This window comes from Balearica regulorum, chromosome 3 (assembly GCF_011004875.1).
Source record: "Balearica regulorum gibbericeps isolate bBalReg1 chromosome 3, bBalReg1.pri, whole genome shotgun sequence".
In the NCBI taxonomy this organism is placed as follows: Eukaryota; Metazoa; Chordata; class Aves; order Gruiformes; family Gruidae; genus Balearica; species Balearica regulorum.
In genome coordinates this window covers 70,580,369-70,601,939 of record NC_046186.1, presented here as the reverse complement: position 1 = coordinate 70,601,939, position 21,571 = coordinate 70,580,369, and the positions used below count along the sequence as shown (strand labels likewise).

At 40.5% G+C, this 21,571-nt stretch overlaps 1 protein-coding gene across 1 annotated transcript in view; it reads right to left on the bottom strand.

The window, feature by feature from the left end:
• The window catches only part of SYNE1 (spectrin repeat containing nuclear envelope protein 1), a 308,461-nt gene extending 289,518 nt beyond the window's left edge, over positions 1–18,943 (bottom strand). Inside the window, exons 1-2 of the mRNA XM_075748397.1 lie at positions 18,725–18,943; positions 9,496–9,761 (exon numbers count right to left, since the gene is read on the bottom strand). Coding sequence (XP_075604512.1) covers positions 9,496–9,559 — 64 coding nt within the window. The 5' untranslated portion in view covers positions 9,560–9,761; positions 18,725–18,943. The remainder of the gene's footprint in view (positions 1–9,495; positions 9,762–18,724) is intronic.
• Positions 18,944–21,571: the final 2,628 nt, after the last annotated feature.

Here is a 21,571-nt window from a genome sequence, read left to right as displayed (position 1 = left end):
TTCTCTCCTCATTTGAGCAGGAGCACAAGCTTTGTGACTTCCATTAAAAGGTACTTCTCGTCCTTCTCGCTGTAACAAGGCACATCAGATTCACCCATGTGTGAAGAGAAGAGCAACATCCAGGCTGCAAAATGGCACTCACTTACATCACTGGTCCAACTAATGACAGAGAATGATTGGGCTGGTACAGTGACTGTACTAGTAGCTCATAACTGTTGTATTTGGTGATGCTGATTCTCGATTCTCTCCTGCAAAACCACACAGTGTTTCTGAACTATCCAGTGGAGCTATACAGGTGGGGTTTTTCATCATCGTTAACAGGAGTCAAGAGAGAAAATTTGTATCTGCCACTGCCTACTAAGCAAGTGTCAGTTTGCAGTCTCAGTTCTGACTCAGTATCAGGAATGGCTGCACCACTTGAACCTGGAAAAGTCTAAGGATGTCTTGGCAAATGAGACATTAAAATAGTAACCCTGACCAAAACAAGCAGAATGAAGAGATAGACCTTTACACAAGCTCAACTGTAATAACGATTTACTTTAATTTACTTGGGAGAATGAAAGCACAGTCCAAAACCGGAATTTACCACAAATAACCCTAATTTCTTACAGACAGTCAAGTCTGAGGACTTGACTCCATTCCTAAGTGAGCTTTTTTTCTTTTTTCATCTATTAGGCACTGCAAGTAAGTAAATACTTTGCTTTGCTACACTGGCTTGGCCTCATATCATCTGGAATACTGTGATCTTGTATGTAAGGGGTATTTTTCCCCCTCCAAGACCAGAAAGCTAACAGTAATACTCTTCACCTACTATTGCTGTTATAGTTCATTCCCTGCACCTTATGGAAAGAAGATTTTTCCTTTGTTTTAATGAGCTTAAGATAAAGCCTTTACAGAACAGCTGCTGCATTCACAAGGTCTGGAAGCGAGCAGCTTTCTTGCAGTAGCACCTTGAGCAAAAATGTACAGCAAGTCCACAGCGACATACGGTCCTTGGCACCATACAGTGAAGAAGGTGTACCTCTCCGGGTATGCCAATGATAACCTCCAAGCAGGCTGGTGGAGGCATGACAGCCTATGCAATTATTACAGGCCAGACCAGCTGCCCTGTACAAGTAATGTATAGAAAGCATAGGAATGGTGTACCACATCTGTGCAGGCCTTCAGTGTGTCTGTAAGGGGATGATGAATTTTCCCTGGGAACTAAACTGGCATAGCTAAAAAGAAACTCAGTGACTTGGGTAAACTAAATTGTAACTCCCAATTCCACAGCAACAGCTGCGTAGATATAAGATGTTATTAAATAGATACATTTCACTTCAGGGTGAATACAATTATAGTCTTTAGCTTGGAGATTCATAGATTTTGCAGGTTTGTGTCACAAGCCTAATAGTGTTATAAAGAGATTACATACATTCTCTATAGATGCTTAAACCAGTATGCATCAGTAAGGGAACAATCCTCTTAAAAGTACTAAAAACAAGGTAACAAATACTGAAATGTAATTACATAAAATCTGGTGAAATTACAGCAAAAGAAGTTTCATAAATTATGTCTCTTAATACATTAATGTTTACGTTCCATGTAATGAAACTCCAAATAATATTTCACATTGCTGTATGTTAACAGCGATGACTCCTCAGCAGTGGGAAGAGAGACCCCTCAGAGCATGCATGAGACACGTAAACCGGAGAGAGGGGAGAGCAAGTTGAGGTGTAGGGTCTTGGCTGGAGCCCAGGAGGAACCATCCTCACCATGTAGCAACTTGGCATTGCTCCTTCCTCCACGCTTACCTGGAGGTTACTTATCCTGAGACATCAGGATGCTTTTCTACTTGTTCCCTAACTGTTCTATTATTCAATTAAAATAATCACTGAGAACTCAAAATAAAACAGGATCTGTTTCAATGGACAGGATGGACATTAGCTTTAACAGTTAGCCCTAGTTCCTTCACACATCTTCTGAAAAGAACATTATATGAGGAGAGGTTCAAAATTAAAGTCTACTAATAAATGAGAAAAATAAAACATATATCTCCAAAAACAAGCAACCAGAATTTCACTATAAACATTAGCTATGTAATTAAGTAATCAGTTATAACTTCCTTTAAAATGTAATATATTTCAAACATCTCTTCTTAGTTTACTGTGGAGAAATAAATTCTAAAGAACTAGAGGGGTTTTCTTTGTAGTTTGGATTTATTTTTTTCTTTCTTCTTTTTTTAAATAGACTTGGATTCTTAATAGGTTGTTGACACTTCTTTCACAAGGCTCCTTGTCATCTTAGATGAAAGACAGAACAAGTAGCCTGTTTTCTTGCACACAATAATAGATGATTCACTTGGATACTTACAACTGCCATCTAAAAAACTCAGTGTGAGTCTAAAATTATTATTCTGTGATATGACTCACAAGGAGAAGCTTTGTGACAGAGAAACTAGGATATTTTTAAGCAAATGAAGTCTAAAGCACAAAATAAAAACTGCATTCTAGAAATAGTCTATGGAATGAATTGCTAGGTGTTATTTTTTATCTGTGTGTTTTATCTACCTGCAAGTATATTCTCTGCAGTATATTGTCATCCTGATAATTAAACCTGGTGAAGCTTCTGCTTTCCGGAAAAAAGAGTAAAACAGGATTACAGGAAAACAGTAGAACTTTCTCACTGAAATATTTTGCCTTTACACTACTGAAGTCTCTACACCAGTATACAAGCATGACTAGCAATAGTTCCTCTGCAAAACTATTTTAATGCTTATTAATTAGTAACTAGGGACAAGAGACATGTCCTCCTGTAATTTTCAGTTCCTCTAGTATTAAAAAACAGCAGAGGTGGCATTCCAAAATGGAGGATCGTTTATGATGATCACAATTCGCTATGTTCAGATTTAATAATGCACTAAAATGTACAAGATGTACTGTAGGAATATACTACAGCACAGCTGTGAGAAAATAAAGTTTAATTTTTCAAGCCTGCAGAATACTCTAGTGTAAACAGGAAATTAATTAGATGTCACAGAACAGACAAATGACAATGTCATAACCTACATGGCATAGAAAAACCTGACATCATAATACTTTGAAGATACTCTGCTTCCTGATGCCCCCAACCCGATGCTATTACTGTCTGTCTAGCAGCCTGTCAGAATATAGAGGGGGTGCTCTCAGAAATACTCATCACTGTAATATTTCCCTTCTCAAAATCTTTATCTTCACTAAACCCTCAGAATTGACATGTAACTGTTCCTATTTAGACTACGTGAAATATCACCCCTTTCACACCAGTAGCAAATATGGCAGATGTTATTTTAAGATAAAGTCTTAACTGAAAACAGTTTTTGAGCCTCAGCTAGGGATTTATCACAACCAGCGTTAAACAGCTGCAGTGTGGATGCCTACATATGAACTTGTCAAACTAGACTGAGCAGAGTGGAGCTGGTGAAGACAGGCTCATATAAAACACAATTTGCCTGACATATTTTGAATATCCACTATATTTCAAAACCACCATTTTTAACCACTGCCTATAAAGCGAGCCAAGGAGGATTTTTCTCTTTTGTTTTGCCTCCTGCATTTTGTCTAATGAATCCTGTCCTCAAGAGTTTTAATAGTAGCTTTTGAGAAGGTAATTTCAGTTTTTAAACTGCATTCCTCCAGAACCAAATGAAAACAACCTTAGTGTGAGACACTGCCATGTCAATGATTTTCTGCCCTAAATATATACTTTATCCCAGATGAAAAACTATGTTGATTTTTCTTAAACAGAAACTCAAATGCATTTGTCATTTATACCACCTGTGTGATCTGTAGGGGTTTGTATCCTAGTTGACCACCAACCAAGTGGAAAGAGGAGCACAGATCAGTTTACCAACCTGCAAGAGCTGTGCTGTGATCATCAAAAGTGCAAGCAAGGAAAAAAGTGAGTAGGAAAATGTCAATTTACATTACATTATTAATTTGGGGAGAAAAAGCAGTAGAAAAGTGTAAGCAATGAGATAATAATATTAACTTAAAAAAATGAAGATTTATTTTAAATCACTAACTTGGAATTTGTTAACAAAGGAAAAACTCTAAAAATCAGAAAATAGGACCTTGCTGCACTAAAACGCTGTATTGCAAACTGCCCCAGGACTGTTTTCTCATTGAGGAGAACACAAAGTGAAAGCCAACTACAATATAAAAAAAACAAACAAACAAGGTTCTTTTCACAGAGACACTTATTGCACTATATATGACAAAACATTATAGTACAACATGACACCTAGAATACAGTACATACTTTAGTCATATGTGCTACTAGTTAAATGTTTTGTTGTCCTTTCCCCTATGTTTCTGCAACATCTACAGGTAGCTCAGAAAAGCAATACATCAGATTATTACTATCAGATACCCGAGTCAGAAGAGACCTGAAATGGATTCTCACAGGACTTGTTTCCATATGCATAAACCAGAATTGAATACTTCTAGCAATGGTGATTTCACAGCTAGCCTTAGCAACTTTCCTTACCCAATGTTAACTAATATTTAACCTGAATACCCCTGGCTGCAGCCTAACAATTTCACATGGTTTTGTTGCAGTAAGTGAAAATACTTGATCTCTTTTCTTTCTTTTTTTACTCCTTAATAATTTCCTTTTCAGCTATGATGTTTTTCCAGCTTTCTTAACCTTCACACTTAAATCTTCTATTTCAGTATTTTGTTCTGAAGTAATATTAACTTAAAAATTTTCTCACACTGAGCAAAAAAAAAAAAAAGAAAATAAGATTGAAATCTTGCTTGAACTCCTGTTAAGTAACACATGGGCTATAATAAAATTCAGATTCCCAAGTCATAATTTAAATTTACTTGGCCTTCAGGTCATATAGTCTACAGAGTCAATAGAGTCAAAGGGTCTATTTTCCCATAACATACTGCCAATGAGTAATGAATTGCCTTAGTTACAACACTTGCTCACCTGAGAGACTAATGATTTACTCTGGCATTTTTTGTAACTCAAGAATCTACTAAATGCAAGAAAACTGCAGGAATTGAGCTGCAACGTTTCAGAGAGTGAAATATTGCAAAGAAAAGGCAGCAGGAGCAGCACTACATGGAACCAACATACCCCAGCAAGCTGAACAGAAGGAAACCTTATCCAGGGCAGTATTTTGACATGGGGGTAAAACTCATCTGTGTAAGGTGTGCAGCATGCCACTCCTGACCAAGCAGACCTTTTCAATCTCGCTCACATTTACAAATGTGAGACTGCAGTTTGATTTTGCAAGCGATCAAACAGTAAATGGCACTGAAAGGGGAGACCTTGCCACTTGCCTTTTTGCCAGGAGCTCACCTGACCTCTACAAACCAATTTTCAGCTGGTTCAGGTCTAAGGTAAGAGGAGGAAGAGCACTGGTGGAAAACAAGTTGGGAACATGCACGTAGTGAAGCAAGATAGCTTTCAGTAGCAGGTATCTGTTAAATCAGCTTAGCTTAAAGTTAAACTGTGGCTCTTGGCACTGTCGACTTAGAAAGCAACCAAAGGAAAACACTGATGAAGGTACATATTAACAAAATGTCTGTCAGCTAAACAGAAAAAAGATCTACTGTTTGATTAATGGCTACTGCTAGTACAGCACAGAAAAGAAATGCAGGATGCAAAATGGAAGCAAAACAAGAGCCAAAACTTAAGGGCAGGGGGCGGGCAGGTGGGAAAGGAGGACAATCCAGATAAAAAGCAACCCACAGCATTCTGTGAGTAGCGACAGTGTACTTCAGTTCTCCTCAAGTTTTGTGAGTGCTCCTATAATACAAAAAAGTAAACTAGGAAGTGTGAGGTACTATAGAAAAACCTTGAACTGTGCTAGCAAGGAATAAATTATGCAATGACAAGACACTAAAGGATGTCATCAGTTCATTCTATAGTAACACAAGGATGCGTTCCTCATGCTTAAATTCAGCAATGAAAAAAAAAATCAGGTGTCATCTCTATATTCTCTCCTCTCTGCAGCCAATGAGGAGAGATAGATGCTTTAAGAAAATTAATTACACCCTTCTTAACTACCTGCCTTAGGTTGCATTAGCTCCTGTAGCAGTTGCACAACCATTCACGTCCCTGAAAGCCCAACTTACCTGACCCAGGTGAGACAGTCCTGGCAGCCCCTGAGCACCAAGCAGGGCAGCACCGTTCGAGCGAGCGCTGAGGAAGGATAAGCAGGAGCTAGCGAAAAGATGCCATGTGCAGCTACAGGTATGTATAGAGCAAAAGAGTGAGATGGAAGGCAACTGTGGCTTCTGTGGCTTTATACCTACCTTCCTAATTACAATTAACCTTTCCTCAGAGACACTCCCCACCCCTATTTAAAGTGGTAAGGCTACTGTTTTCTGCAACCCTTGCCTGTTATATAGGTTGTAAAATTCCAAGAGTTTTTTAATAGGGAGGATTTTTGCTTCAAAACCATACCCTTATTAATTAAAATTCAAATGACAAGGGATCATACTCCTTCTGGAGATGCCTGTCTTTCTCCATTGAGTGTAGAGTGAGCTATAATGAATAGCCCTATGTCTCATTTTTTATTAGGATGACAGGGATGATGAAATTAGAGATGATAAATCTTATTCTCAGTGTCCAGCTCCCTCTTGTACCCTGCCTGGCCTGGACTAAAGGAGTAGTTTCTCCATTCTTCTGGGCAGAGAAAGCAATACTGCAATAAGCCTTTGCCTGGGCACCACGGGATAAGACCGGTTGTATATACACTTGCATACAAACCCACAGCCCAGACCAGTACACTGCACATCTTTATGATTGTTTGTCCCCTGTGGATTTATGAGGCAGTGATATGCAATCTTATTCAAAAACTCTGTAACGTTTACAGAGTGTTTTGCAAGTATCATAATCACCAACAAAGGGGAATGGCTGGAATTTTTTTTTATTTAAAAAACAAAACCAAAACAAACACACACCCCCAGAAACAACTTTGTTGCTCACTGACAGTTTTTAGGAGAGCTGATATAATTGTGTTCACTTGCGTTATGTACAGCAGAAATTTCAAAACTGGTGTTGAGAATCCCAGTGAAGAGTGGCATTTTTCTGGTCATTCCTACACTGTCCCACCACAAACATTTACTGGAAACCTGTGAGGTGAATATGAGACAACGATGTGGAGGAGGGATCACAGTTTGCTTTACCTCTCTCACTCAATGCCAACGAGTTCCCGTCACTGAGATCTTGCAGCACTCTCTGAGGGTGTCACACAAGAACTCCCCTGCCTCAGCTTACAGCCAGGTAAAAAAGCAGGTGTAAAGCACAACTGCTGCTTGGCACTGACTGAGGATCCCCCAAACCATCTCCGTTCCTGTTACACCATGAATACTCTCAATTCCACTTTCACCTTGAGCTACAACACCCGGCTCCAACCACATCGACCCTGGGTTGCCATGCAAACATGACAAAAAATATCTTTGTGTTCCCATGTTCGTACCTGCTCCTATTTCAGTTGACTATAATTTCCGAAAGGTAGAGCATCCTTAATTCGCAAGGGCTAAGGTAGTCGCAGTGCAGATTGCCTGCTCATCCATAATGCAGAATTACAGACTAAAAAAAGACTTGGGCTCCAAGCACTCCAGTCTTGGCACAGGTGATTTATTGAAGTAGTGTTTCTGCAGCAAAACTCAGATCCCAGCAATAAAAGCTGAACTGATTTCATCTGAGAAGCAAATAATCCATTTATAGGTATGACTTCAAACTAACATGCAATGCCAAATTTGCATTTGGTTCATACATTGTCTTCTAAAATGTCTTCGCTTAAGAGGTCACTTAATTATTTTTGCTTAATTTCCAAAAAGAAAAAAACCTACAAACATGTAGCAGACAGAACTATATATCAGATTTCAACAGAGCAAAATACATAAAAATGAAAACTTATGTAAAAAAACCCAAAGTGCAGATAAACAGAACAGCTATTTCATCAGCAACAGCTTTACAGATGTTTAGAAAGTTAGTACATAATGGTCTGATAATTAATAGTCCACATGCTCTGTTAATACCTCCTGTAGCATCCTCCTTACTCATTGCTTCAGAGTACCAGCCTGGATAATCCTCCCTGAACACAGCTCTGCTCCCTGATCCTTTCCTTTGCAATATGCCTCCATACCCTTTGAGCACCTCTGCCACTTCAAGCATGCTTTTCGTCATATTCCTCAGAAGTCTCACAGTTTCATAATTATTTCATTTCTTGCTTCATATGTCTCTTTTTTTTTTTTTTTTTTCCTGGAATCCTTATTAAGAACATGACTTCTTTTAAATATGTAGTATACTGATATATATATATAATATATACACACAGTGCACTCAGACTCCTGCCTGTTCTGTGAGCAGGGTTGCCTCACTGTACCTTTGCACTCTCATTCATTTGTGTCTACCCGGAGTGTCTTATCCTAATGTTTAATAAAATAGCAAGGAAAAAGATAGTAAATGTACAAAAGGCTGAGGAACATCAAGCAGAAGCATTTTGGAATTGGAGAAGTGCTGTAGCAGGTCTAAGTAGGACAGATGCTGCATCTTTATTTATTCTTATATTTATCTACTGAGGCTAGATGGAAAATATGCATGCTAGTTGTAACTGGTGGCTAGGAAGCTGAGTTCAGATATCCTGGACTGGAAAACAATAAATAGAAGGAAAAGCCATGGGAAGATAAAGCTTCCAGATTTAGAAGATGCAGAAGCAGGTAGCAAGGATTTTGTCCATCTAAACTTTTGTAGAGGTCATTGGAAAATGGTGTGTAAAGAAAGTAAGAAGTCAGGGATTTATGATCAAGTTTAAAAGTTAACAGGAGTGAAACCCACAGCACCACTGACAATTTGTTTCTAGTCAATATCATCATTTGAAGAAAACCATACATCCTGAATGCAAGCCTTTAGCTGCAGCATTTAGGTGTATAATTTCTAAAAAAGACAATAATGCTTTATTATAAGAACTTAAAAACATAATGAATACTGCAAAGACATCCTGTGATATGTTATCTAGAAGGTCACCAGCTTCAGCACTAATAATTAGCTCGTTGACCTATGAATTCTTCAGAGCTTAACAATATAATGATGGACAGTTCTCATTAGGAGACAGCAAGTATTGCTAAACTGATGAATGCTGGTTTATCAGTAGGGCAGATCTACCTGTAGACTTCATAGCTGAGAAGAGGATAGATAGAATTTCTATTCTCTTTTCTATGAGAAAACTGTTGCACAATGGGGTCACATGGGAGAAACAGAACCAAAGTCTCATAATCTTCAATTTGGTGTCCTGTCCCATGGATCCACGTCCATAATAGCTGCCTTTAAACACTACTATTAATGCTATGCCAAAGGGCTCATATGATCAGAGCCCTTCAGATATACTACAAATATTTTCAGTTATTAAACTTCAGAAATACTGTCCTGACTGTGCACTACAGTAAAAATTAGGAACCTCCATTTATGAATAGATGGCAGAGCAGAGATCGCCAGCCTGAGTCAGTCTCTTACCTTGAAGTCGTTGCATGACATTGGCAATATCTCTAGATCTTGCCGCCAGTCGGGATGATGCCATGATCTCTTTGCAGAGAGTCCACTTCCCTTGACAGAAGTTTGCCTCCAAGCCACTGACCTTGGTGAGATGAGGATCTCGGTCGGCTTCCTTTTGGCACTCAACCCTCAGCCCTGGCACAGCATGCCTGGGGCAGTCAGGTGCCCCCGGTCCAACGCCAGCCCTCGCAGGGCTGGGGAACAGCGCTGGCGAGCAACCTCAGCACCTGAGAAAGAAAGTACCAAAGCTTAGAGGATACTTTTAAAGACTAAGAAGTCTGAGTTTTAGTAGCTACTTTAACGTGTAAAGAGTGGTATTTTTTGTGCATACTGTACACCCCAGCCAGAGACATAATTAATGCTGAAAGCTTGCTTGGCAATCATCAGCAGAATGAAGCTGCAAAAACAAATCATTAAAAAAAATTGGCGATGCACCAGACATCAATGCTTTCCCGAGGATGCTTGTGGGTATTATTTTAGAAATAACAATAATGTTATACATATTAAAGTAATACTGTAATACTTTGTAATGTAAACAATATTAAGCATAAAGGAGGAAAAATGAAACTGCTTGTAAAATCTCAAAGCTGTACAACTCTCATTCTCTTTCACTGTGCTAGCAAGGAGCACGTAATAGTAACTCATTGATCAGGATAATCCCTAACTCTACTGGATTATGTGCTCCAATCTGAAATACTGAGATTCACATACTTTTTTTATTAAATGAAATTGTATTCACTTTTCTAGTGTGTGATGATGTTGTATTTTAGGTCCTTTTAACATCAAAAGCTGTGAACTAGAACTGCTATATGAACTCAACACTGTTGTAATAAGAGCTATGTGACTATAAACCTGGTCTAAAAAAAATCCAATTAGATTCTTCAGATAATGTTATCAATAACATTTTATCTTCTGAGGAACAAGTACATGTTGTGTATGTATGCGCCTGTTTCCCCATTAAGAAAGAACTGAACAGACACCAAGAATAATTGTATTCATACTACACATATTGGGCACATCCCAAATTCAAGATGATATGCAGTTGATCAATATCACAAGTATGAGTGGGTTTATTGGTGTTGTACACTTTCTTCTTTTTCTGGCCCCAAGGTCTGTCAGAGAATCGAGTCCTCCAACATCAGGCAGACAGGCCTTTAGGCTGCACAGCTTTAGGCACGCTGAACTGTCCCAAAGAAGCTGTCTCAACATGTAAGGGCTGCCAGAGGAAATCACGTTTCAACACTTCCCTTTCTGACCCTTCAAATCCTGCCTGACTCAAGAGACTCCCTGCTTTCCCTCTTACTGCTGCTTTTATTGTATGTTTACTTTGTATTTTGGATATGCAAGCGCAAGATCAGCAGACCCAAGCTGGCTTTAAATGAGTGGAACTGAGGGAAGCACATTTCTGATGGACCAAGGTGCAGAAGGGACTATAAAGTCCATCAGTGTGCCCAGGCTGCGCTCTTGCATGCTGTGGCCAGACTGGTACCAACACCCACCCTGGCCACATTACTGCTGTTATTGCACATGTCTACACTTTGCACAGGACATCTGGATGCTCATATCGCTGCTCTCTTCCCACGCCTGCCTGGTGTCTCCTTCAGGTGCCTCCTCCCTTCTCTCCCCACTCCTTCCTTCCAGGCTTTGCCCCACGCCCTTTGCAGGGTGCACAGCGACTGTGCGTGTCAGTCGCCATTTCCCAAACATGGAAAGGAGCCCTGGCAGTTGGGAGGCCTCACCCTTCTGACAGCTTGGCAGGAGAAGGTGCCATCATCACACCTCTTGGCTGAAGCACCAGCTGGGGCTGATGTTCCCCTGGTGTTGCTGAATCACCGTGCAGAGCATCCACAACCAGAGCTCTCTTCCACAGGTGACACCAAACAGCACTTGAGTTGGTGGACGGGGAGGAGGGGGAGGTTTTCTGACATACGTCAGCTTGGTGACCTTCACTTCCTTTGCAATTTCTAAATGAGACATCAGTTTGCCTAACGCCATTCAAACCAGAAATATTCGTAACAAAGTGAGTTAAATGAAGCCTCGTTTCTGCGGCAGCGGCACTGCTAACATTTTAAGCAGTAATGTAAGTGAGGTACAGCAACTTTTAAATAGCAAGCTGCTAGACTAATAGTTGGGCAGAGATAAGGGGTATTAAAAATGCCTCGTCTGACTGGTTTTTGGCTAACGGCAGTAACAATATCAGAATACCAGCCCACTCACACCGTGACAGAGCTGGTGTAAATCAGCTGTACATGAGCGGATTTAGAGGAGCTGTGGAAGATGCTGATCCAACTCCAAGTTAAAAGTGTCTGGGAAATTGTAATGAAGACATATATTCAATCTATTCATGCAGCAGGCTGAGTCACTGTGCAGCGGTAAATGGCAGACTTGCAATTAATAATTTATCTAGCTGATATTAAATTATATGCTGCATAAGAAGAATCTGCAGTTCTAAATATGGCTCCTCATTCAAAAGCTCCTTTGCAAGCAGTGGGAATTAACTCATTTAAAGAAGACACCAAGTTACTACAGGTGGGAAGCAAAGATTCTCACGTGCACAGTCACTTCCACAGGCAGAAAACCACAGCTCAGAGCACAGCAAAGACATCAGCGAAATAGATGAAACGAAGCTTCACGCATCCTTCTCACCTTGTCTTCAGCCAACATTTAAAGCTCCATAGAACAAGAAAACCTACATACACAGTCAGCTTTTGGATATAAGGCAGAGGGGAATTTCTTCCCGACTTCTACAAATAGTTAAAACCTGCAACAAAGGATATTTTTTTTCCTACTGAAAGATTATATTTTTCAAATTTGTAAAGATTAAAATCTTAATTAAATATTCTCATAACTGTTACACAAAATAATTTGTAATAAATGGAATGACTTTTTTATTTAAGTGCCAGACACAAAAATATATCTATCTTCAGATGGATATGTTTTCAAAATGCACAGATTTTAAGAAAATTATATGGCTTAAATCCCATAACTCTTAGCCTGAAATAAACCTGAAGGACTATATGAGCTACTCCCTGCTTTAGCATTCAACAAGTGATTATTCATAGTTATTAATTATTAATTTTTTGGTCTAAACATACAGGGAATGAATACACAAGAGTGAAATGGAATGATTTTGCATATAAATGAGATGATAATTTTTTTATTACATTTGCCATTTATCTGGATTTAATGGATAAAGTTACGCTGACACCATTTTCTTGTATTAATATCCTAGTACTCTCTTTTTAGATGAAAAGAAGAAACGTGAACTTCTTCTCTCATATAAAAACCATTAGGCTTAGCAGTCTGCTATAGTACAATGTAGGTTACAATTCTCTGTACTGTACTGTTTCTCTCTTCAAATGCCAGAAAAGTAGGATGTCTCTTCTACGGAAGAGATAAGAAAAACACTAGGTCTGTCATGGGTTAATTTTTCTGGGTCCTCAGTGTAATTCTCATTTATTCATTGTGCTTGGGAGTGCATTGAATTATCTGCAATTAAAAAAAGAGAATATATTTTCCTTTTATTGGTAAACTTAGAGTACCATTGGCAAGGTTATATTTTATCTTTTAATTCTTAAAGTTTATAAAACATATTAAAGGAAAACAGACAGGCCTGTCAGCAGGGTGGTTCCAGAAAACCAGGAACATCTGCTAGGTGCAGACAATGTATACGATGTGCAACAATGGCTGAAAATAAACCTGACCAAAAAAAAGGGTAAAAAATTCTCCAACTGTCCTTCATGTTGGCACAAATTGCAGATTTCCACTGCACCAGGTCAATGCCACATATAGCAGTCTGGGGAAGATTGCTGCTGATGTGAAAGCACGGTTGTACCTGAAAATAGAATTTTAGACTTCTATAATCTCCAATTTTAGGAGCAATGGATAAAGAAACTCCAGACAAAGAAGGATAAACACAGATAAATAAGTAAAGCTATTGATGAGAGCAAGAAATAGTCAGGTAGCAAACAGTGAAAGGACTGTTTCTAATCTGGGATGTATCAAGAAGAGATATGTGAGAGGACAAAAAGCAGATTAATAAATTCAAGGAAATCCTGCAGCTAGAAGTCATTTTCAATTGTTAGATAGATATAAGAAATATAGTGGAATAACTAAAATAACTAAAGCACATGAACTGAACAAAATCTCAGGAATGACAGAAATAAGGTCAAGTGCTGGAGCAGCATCATACATAAACAAAGAGGCAGACTTCCCTGGTAAGAAACAGTGGTACAGAACTGATCAGATCAGAAAACATTTCCAAGAAAGGACTTGCGAGCATGGTGCACTGATGTAGTGCTAGATGTCCACTTTGATCCAGAAGTTCTGTTTCTGAACCACAAGAGGTCTTGGAAATGCTGCCAGAGTGACAGACGCTGCTGGAACGGATACGATTCTATGAGCCAGCGGTGACCCTCATAGCAATCAGGAATAAATGATTCCCATAAAGGTAGGAACCAGAATTTTCTAGAGGTCATAACTGCATTTTTAAACATCAAATAATCACAGAACCAGCTATTTTAGGTTGAATTTTAGCTAGTGTGGGGGGGGAAGCTAATCATAGAAAATAGCTCTAAGGAAGTGATTGATGTAGTCCAAACTATTAGAAGAATAACCCAAAGCATGTAAGCAGGTCAGGAGCTGATCTAAAGAGACAGTGCTTAAAAGATAAATAAAAGGGCTATCAGTTACAGAAGTCAACTAGGCTGAAGAGCACAGTGTCTCCCCTGTGAAGCAGGCTGGGGATTTATTTAAGTCAAGTCCAGTAACTGTACACTTATGCAGGGCAGAATAAAACTGCTCCAGACATAACTGGAAAAGCCATCACTCAGAAATAAGTAGGCAGAAATAAAGGGTGAGAAGTGAAGAGCTCTGCCATAGTGTGTGCTGTCTACAGGGATGAAGAGAGACTTGCTGAAAGACCAGCTGAGTTAGAATAAGGAAGTAAAGCAAATGTCTTTTAGCTAGATAAATAAAAAAAAAAAATAGAAAATAAAATCGAGTGAAGATTAATTGCTTGAGTTAGTATTGTACTGATTTTTCCACTGAAGACAATTCTGATAGACAAAGTCACAACAGAAATGGAAACAGCACCATCTGAAATAGAATTAAAGTTAAAAGTGGGAAAACTTGATAAAATTCATCCCACAATGCTGAAAACTTGGAGCTGATGAATTGAGAATCCATTTGTAAACTTATTTTAATAAATCTGTCAAGCTGCAGGTAATGCCTACTGGATATATTCAAATTAGGAGCTAGGATGAAGAAGTGGTGTAGAGTGGTCTTAAAAATGATTCTTATACCATCTTCAAAGAAAATGTTGTATCTCCTCACTGGTCTTCCAAAATCTACGCCAACAGAAAAGCCCCTTTGGTAATTGTTACAAGAGGGTTCAATTGCAAATCTGTGGTTGTTTGCTTAAGCACAATGTAGTGCAAGTCAGTGCATACTGGAACTTTCCCAAGTCCAATGGGACATAACTCTGCACTCTATCAGATCATGGAAAAATGTAATTTTGGCTCTGAAAGGTGTTTTTGATAGTGGAATCCCAACACTGTCACTCTGTGCTTCCTTTCTCTACTGCATGGATTGCTTCTGAAGAGAAAAGGTGGAAGAAGAGACAGACTATGACCTTTGACAAAGAACACATGGAAACAGGAACACTGAAACATGTTCTCACTGACCATCCAACCCCAAACTGACTTCATGTGCACTAGTTACCTCCAGGTACTGAAATTTGTTTTTTTTGGGGAGTGGGGGCAGGGGAGAGAGAGAGAAGTTTGGATCCCTTCAGCTTCAGATTGTTTTGGTTCCTCTAGTTATGCTTCAGCATTGTTTGGAGCTGAACAGAAGTTCTTCATTTTGCAGAAAGTTGAGGGTCTGCAACTGCAGTTAATAATTTAGAAGATTCAAGGTAATTTGCACATCTGACATTTAAATTTGTGGCAAATATGGCACACAATTTCTCCAAGCTTTACCTATGTCTATACTCCAGCACTTAAAAATTATTTGTAGGACCCAAGTCATGCATGTGACTATGTAAAATGTATTTACATTTTAGAAAGTGAGCAATTTATTTTCTACTTTCTGTTATGTTTTGGGGGTAGACGGACAAAAATCCAGTGGAATGAAACTCTGATTCTTGTCTTGAAAGCTGTAATTCCATTTGAACAGAAAATACAAAGTGTTCTAGGAGAAAACAGAAGGCAGACACTTGCTATTGTTTAGAAAAATTGGCAGAATATATATTGTTAGATATATTCAAAGGAAGGTCATTCACTATCTTTCTGACATGAAGAGTTCAATACAGTGTATACTACAGTTTAGTAATCCTGCTATTGAAATTCTTTAGGAATATATTATAGTTTATATAGGAGGAGGTTGGGATCAGTAGTTCATTACCTTCTACAAACACAGGATATAATCCTTGCCTCAAAGAGTTTACTATGTGCGCAAAGACAGGCCAAGATTAAGATCAGAGGTCACAATACACAAGCAAATAGGACAGAGTGAAGTTCGGATATAATTTGTAAGCTGGTTAATGGTAGCAGAGCTGTTCTGCTTTTTCTGTTTTAATACTGATATGGCACCAAGGATTTCTGTGGTATAGTACGACCTATAGCAGAAGGCTCAAGGCTCTTACAGAGGTATAGCTGTAGCAGAAAAAAAAACCAAAACCAACAGACCAGGCCACTAAAATAGAAAACACTGAAGCATCTCAGGAAAGGGTGAGTCAAACCAAGTTTGAGATAAGCAAGTAAACATGAATTCTTTGGTATTTCTGTACATCTCCCAAGCATGAAAGCTTAGCTGAAGTATAAGTTGTGAGCAAGGGGCAGATACAGCTGCCACATGAATGGAAAAACAGGAACACCTCTGTTTTCCCCATTAAATCTGTGCCTTTGAGTGAAACAAAGGCAAAAGTTCAGTTGCTTCAGAGGTACATCGCTGCTGTTATTTCTGTGACCTCTAAGGAGATACAAGAGCTCTAAAGTTTTGTCACTAGCCATGGTAACAAGGAAGAATGGAAATTGTTTATGTTTGATGTATGTACTTTCCCAATAACTACAGCCACTACTTGAAAAGAAAAAGTTGAGCCACAACTGACTTCCTTTAATAAAGCGTGACTGAGATGGGTTAATGTGGTGTCTGTTCAAATGGTGACTATGTATGTCTCATGGGGCCTGATCCACAGAAGCCCTGTAGATCCACAGCGATCACGCTCACCGTGCTGACCTTGGAAGTTCTCCAGGTATTCATGCTTTGTTCAGCGCCTCACCCAGCAAGATCATCCTCGGGGCCAGACACTCCTACCTTCTCCCTGAGTGCATTTAAATACTAACAGGGTGCTGCTCCTCCTTCTCTGTGCACCTCTGCTTTCCCTGACATGGTATCAAAGTGTTACTTTCTTTGAGCAGCGTACTCACTGGCAGGCTGTGTAACTCAGCATAGCAGCTCTAGTTAAGTTCACTGGAAGATGGTCCTAAGGTCCCAAAGTACAAAAAAAATCCTTTGAGGATTCTCACATTTAATAAAGAGAAAGTAATGCTGCATGAAGGTGTACAGTATGATGAGATTCTTGCGTACGCATTAAATGCAGTAGTCCAAATCACTACTGGCACTTACCACAATTACTTAATTTAAAGTAAAAATAAAATAACTTTTTTTTTTAAAAAGTCACAAATGTATTTTATATTATCAGTGATTAATACCTATCTATCGGTATTTTATACTCAGCAACACAGAATTGCCATTGACGTATGTAATCTCTGAAGGCGATATTAAACAAACAAAGATGTTAGGAACAGGGATTAAAATAACAGGAGGGAAGTGGAGATATTACTTTTACTTTCACATCTAGCAGAGTTTGCAAAGATGAGAACTGAATCACTCCAACATGCAGCACCATACTCATTCTGGAGAGCTCCTTTCTCCAGGGGAAGCTTTGGTGCTTTAAGGAATGTCTTAAACATCCCATATGACAACAGATATGCACTCCTATCAGAAAAAAAGGTGAGTAACTCTACAAATTTTAACACTGTTCCTCACAAACTAGTTTTGTCACGCCATTCAGCACATGAAACTTAGTATAACAAATTAAAAAAAGCATTTCTCTTTACCAATTAAAATCACATAGCACCCTGATATTCTCTGTCCAGTGGCAATATTTTAACATAGCTCATCAGCATTTATGGCTTGGGATCTGTTTAAGTGTTAAAGGGCACAGAAAAGAATAATGAAAAATAAAGAATCATGAAAATAATTACCAGAGATCATAGAAGCAGGCAGTCCATCACTAGTACTACTACAGGAAAGTGTGTGCCTGTTAAAAGTCTTTCAACAGGCTCGGCACTTGAAAAGTGCTGGCAAGCTGCCAGAAACACCACATACTATTTCCCTACAAGCCGCATAGGTATAAATCCCTCACAGTCATGAGCACCGGAGTTTCCCTCAGCGTCACGTAGATGATTTACATAAGTAACTCCTTATCAATTTGCAAAATCTGGTATATTATGGCAGATTACTAATAGTCCTTACAAGCACTTTTCCCCAGCATGAATATGGTTGAAAATATGGTTGTCAAAATCCTAGTAACAACCTCGTCTGTTAGTGTTTCAGCAGGTCCTACCTCTGGGGAGTTACCACACATACCAGAGAGCATATGGACTCTATGCATCTTTGTTGCAGTGCACTTGTCCTTTTTGCATCATCACTGCATGCAACCCAGCCTAAAACTGGCTTCTTGGGAGTGCATATGAATAGTCACATCTTCCTCGATTAACTACGTTTTGGCCTGCAGTGTGTGACTGAGCATAAAACCCGGCTATCTCTGCAACACACACATGTGCACTTCAGGAGGCGAACCCCAGCCCTCCTCCGGGATTTCCTACCCCCGTGCTCAGAAAGGGCAAAACCTCAAATCCACCGAGGAAAACGGACAAACTCCGCAATCACGGCAGCGAGTTTCGGATCAACCTCAAGATAGGTTGGCCTTGCGGAGGAGGAGGAGGCGGCTGGGGGGGACACCCGGGGGAGGCTGCCCCGTGGGGGTCCCACCTTCCCGGCCGCGGTCCGGCCGGCAACCCGCGGGCTCACCCGAACGCACCGAGGCGGCGGCCCCCGCCGAACGCCCGCAGCCCCGGGGGAACCCGCGCCCCCGCCCCGGCCCCGCGCCGCCGCCGCGCCCTACCTCCGCCCGCCGCACCGCGCCGTACCGCGCTGCTCCGCACCGCCCCGCGGCTCGGTGCTCCCGGCACGGCTCCCTGGTTACCGAGCACAACACGCCGCCCCGCCCCGCCCCGCCGGCCCGCGGCGAGGAAGCAGGTGCGGGGGTGGCGGGGGTGAGGAGAGGGCGGCGAGCTGGGGTGCGGGTGGTGCGTGTGCCGTGCCCTGCCCTGCCCCTGCGGCGGTTCCCAGGCCGCGGCCGCGCTGTCACTTCTCTCCGCCGGCCGCCCCCGCCTCCTCCGGAGCCCGTCCCCCCCGCCGTGCCCCGGAGCCCGCCGTCCTTGCGCGCATCGCGGGGGGGGGGGGGGGGACCGCACCCCGCCCCGCCGTGACTGCAGCAAGCCCGGGGCCGCTTGTCCGGCGGCGGCTGCTTTGGCCGCTGTGCCCGGGAACCGGGGGGATGAGGCACCGGCCTCAGGCCCGAGCCTGAACACCCCCGAAGTGCGCTCTAGCGAGTAGCCGAAATACTTCTGAGAATGACTGTATCGAGCTGTCACTGCTAATTACTATTACTAGTCATATTACTATCATTATTGTTGCAAAACATTGCGTTCTGTAGGGCATTACCTTTGGCGTAGGCTCCAGAGCATCACCGTGCATGAGGCAGGGAGCTGCACAAGCAAACTGGGACACCGGCACTTACATAACAGCAGCAGGACAGAAATATTCGGAGGAGCTAGCAAGACGGTCTGCCACTCTTGAGCTCAAACCATGCCAGCCATGCAACAGTGTTTATGCCATTAGTATAAAATAAGATTCTGCCTCTTCAAAAGACAATGCACAAACCCTGAGACTGGGTTATGCTTTTTCCTTCCTTCATTTTTATTGTTACAGTTAAAGCTAGCTTCATGCAGGAGACAGAAGGATATTTTTCTGCTTAAGAGACAGATCATCTCTGGTCTGTATCACTGGGAAAGAAAAACACTCATATGGAGCTGAAATGGAGAAGTTGGGAGAAACAGTGCCGAGGTACCTCTTAGTTTTCATCTGTTCTGGCAGTGCTGCAGTGATTCTACATTACCATGCAGGGTGTTTACTGAGTGGATGGATGAAATCTGAGTTAGGCAGCAGAGATTACTCAGCATCATGCCTTCCTTTAGTGCCAGTCATGTTAACATTGGTGCCACCCTTTTGACATGAACACTTACTCTTGTGGCACCTATCCCGACACAATACACAGTTACGGATCACACACTTGGAGCCAGGATACTGTGTGGAAAAAGCAGACATACCAGGAGTGACAGCTAGGATTCTTGTGAAACTGAGTGTATCTAGGTCACCTCCAGCCATCCACAAAAATTCTCTCTTCCTGACAATGAGTGTAGCCAGGTATATTGAACCTGAAATTTTCCTCCTCTTGAGGGTTGTGGGTTTTTTCTTTTGGTTTGTTTTGGTTTTTGTTTAGGAGGGGAACCACAAAGCCTTTTTCATCCAATGCTTTTTTACCTCTATTGTTTGTCTTGCTGCTTTGTCTTAACCCATGCTAGTTGCAGCATCAAAGATGGCAAAGGAAGTGGATGCTGACATGCTTCTGAGCTTCCCCTTTCCACGTACATCTTTTTACTGAATAAATTCCTCACTTTGCTCTCTCTTTCAGAAAAATGCCATTTTATTTCATCTTCCTAGGTTAGGAGTACAAGTATTAACATGAGGGAGAACATCTTCACTACAAAAGCTTAGACTTCATATAATAATAATACTACTATCATTTGAAGCAATTCAGCAGAGTACTTGCTAGTGTAAGCTTCCTTCATTTGCTAAATTGCAGCACTATACACTGCACTGTATGTTTTAAATATTCAGCTAAAATGATTGAGGTATATTCTGCCTATCAGTTTTAGCAGGAAACCCACAGAAACCTTACTGATTTCTGTATAGCTATTTTAATACGCAGAAAAGAAGATGTGGCTTATTTAAATCTCTTCATCTTTGTATACTACATGAGAATGTAATGTCACACCAACTCATCCTATTTGTTCTTATACCAAATAATCAACTCCAGCTGTGGACAGAGCTGGAGTCCACCTTGTGTGAAAAATATATTCCAAACTATGGTGGTAGCAATTGTAAGCTTCACTGCACATCCCCAGATGTTTTTGTTAGAAAAAAATTGTCTTCACTATCCTAAGGACAATGCACTACGATTTATTGCCATTACTTTTCTTCTTTTGCTTTTAATTGCTAAAAAATTATGACTTGAAACTGTTGCCACTAAGGTGTTTGTAGATAGCCCTTCTGGAAGGGAAGTGGATTATATTTGCTAATATATAGCAGTTCTGGCAAGGGGTAACCCCACTTTCCATGCATGTTTTCTCATCATGACAGGAAATTTTTGGAAAGGAAAAGCTAGAAACATATGCAGATATTTTTTATTAATTTTAAATTAATGACATCCTTACTCTAAGTATATACTTGATTCCACTATGATTTTAAACATACTTAACATTAACTGGTCATATTAAATGAGAATTATTTACTAGATGTTGACATTGATTAAGGCAAGAAGTATTACTTTCACTGTAGAGACAAGAAAGAAAAGAAAAATAAGTATAGTGACATAGGTAATCGAGGCCTCTTACTGTGTCCAAAGCAAATTATTTAGCATGCAGCACACTTCTAAGAGCACTCAGGTAAGAAGGCCCCAGCTAAGGACAGGTGGCCACCAGATGAACTGCCCTGGTGGATAAGTCCAGCGAGGTGCTGAAGGATAGCATACTCTTCTGAGTACTCTGGCAAAGCGTCACGAACTGCAAGGAAATACAGCCAGTATCACCAACGCTGGCTCTGTGTAATGGATGACACAGCACCGCTG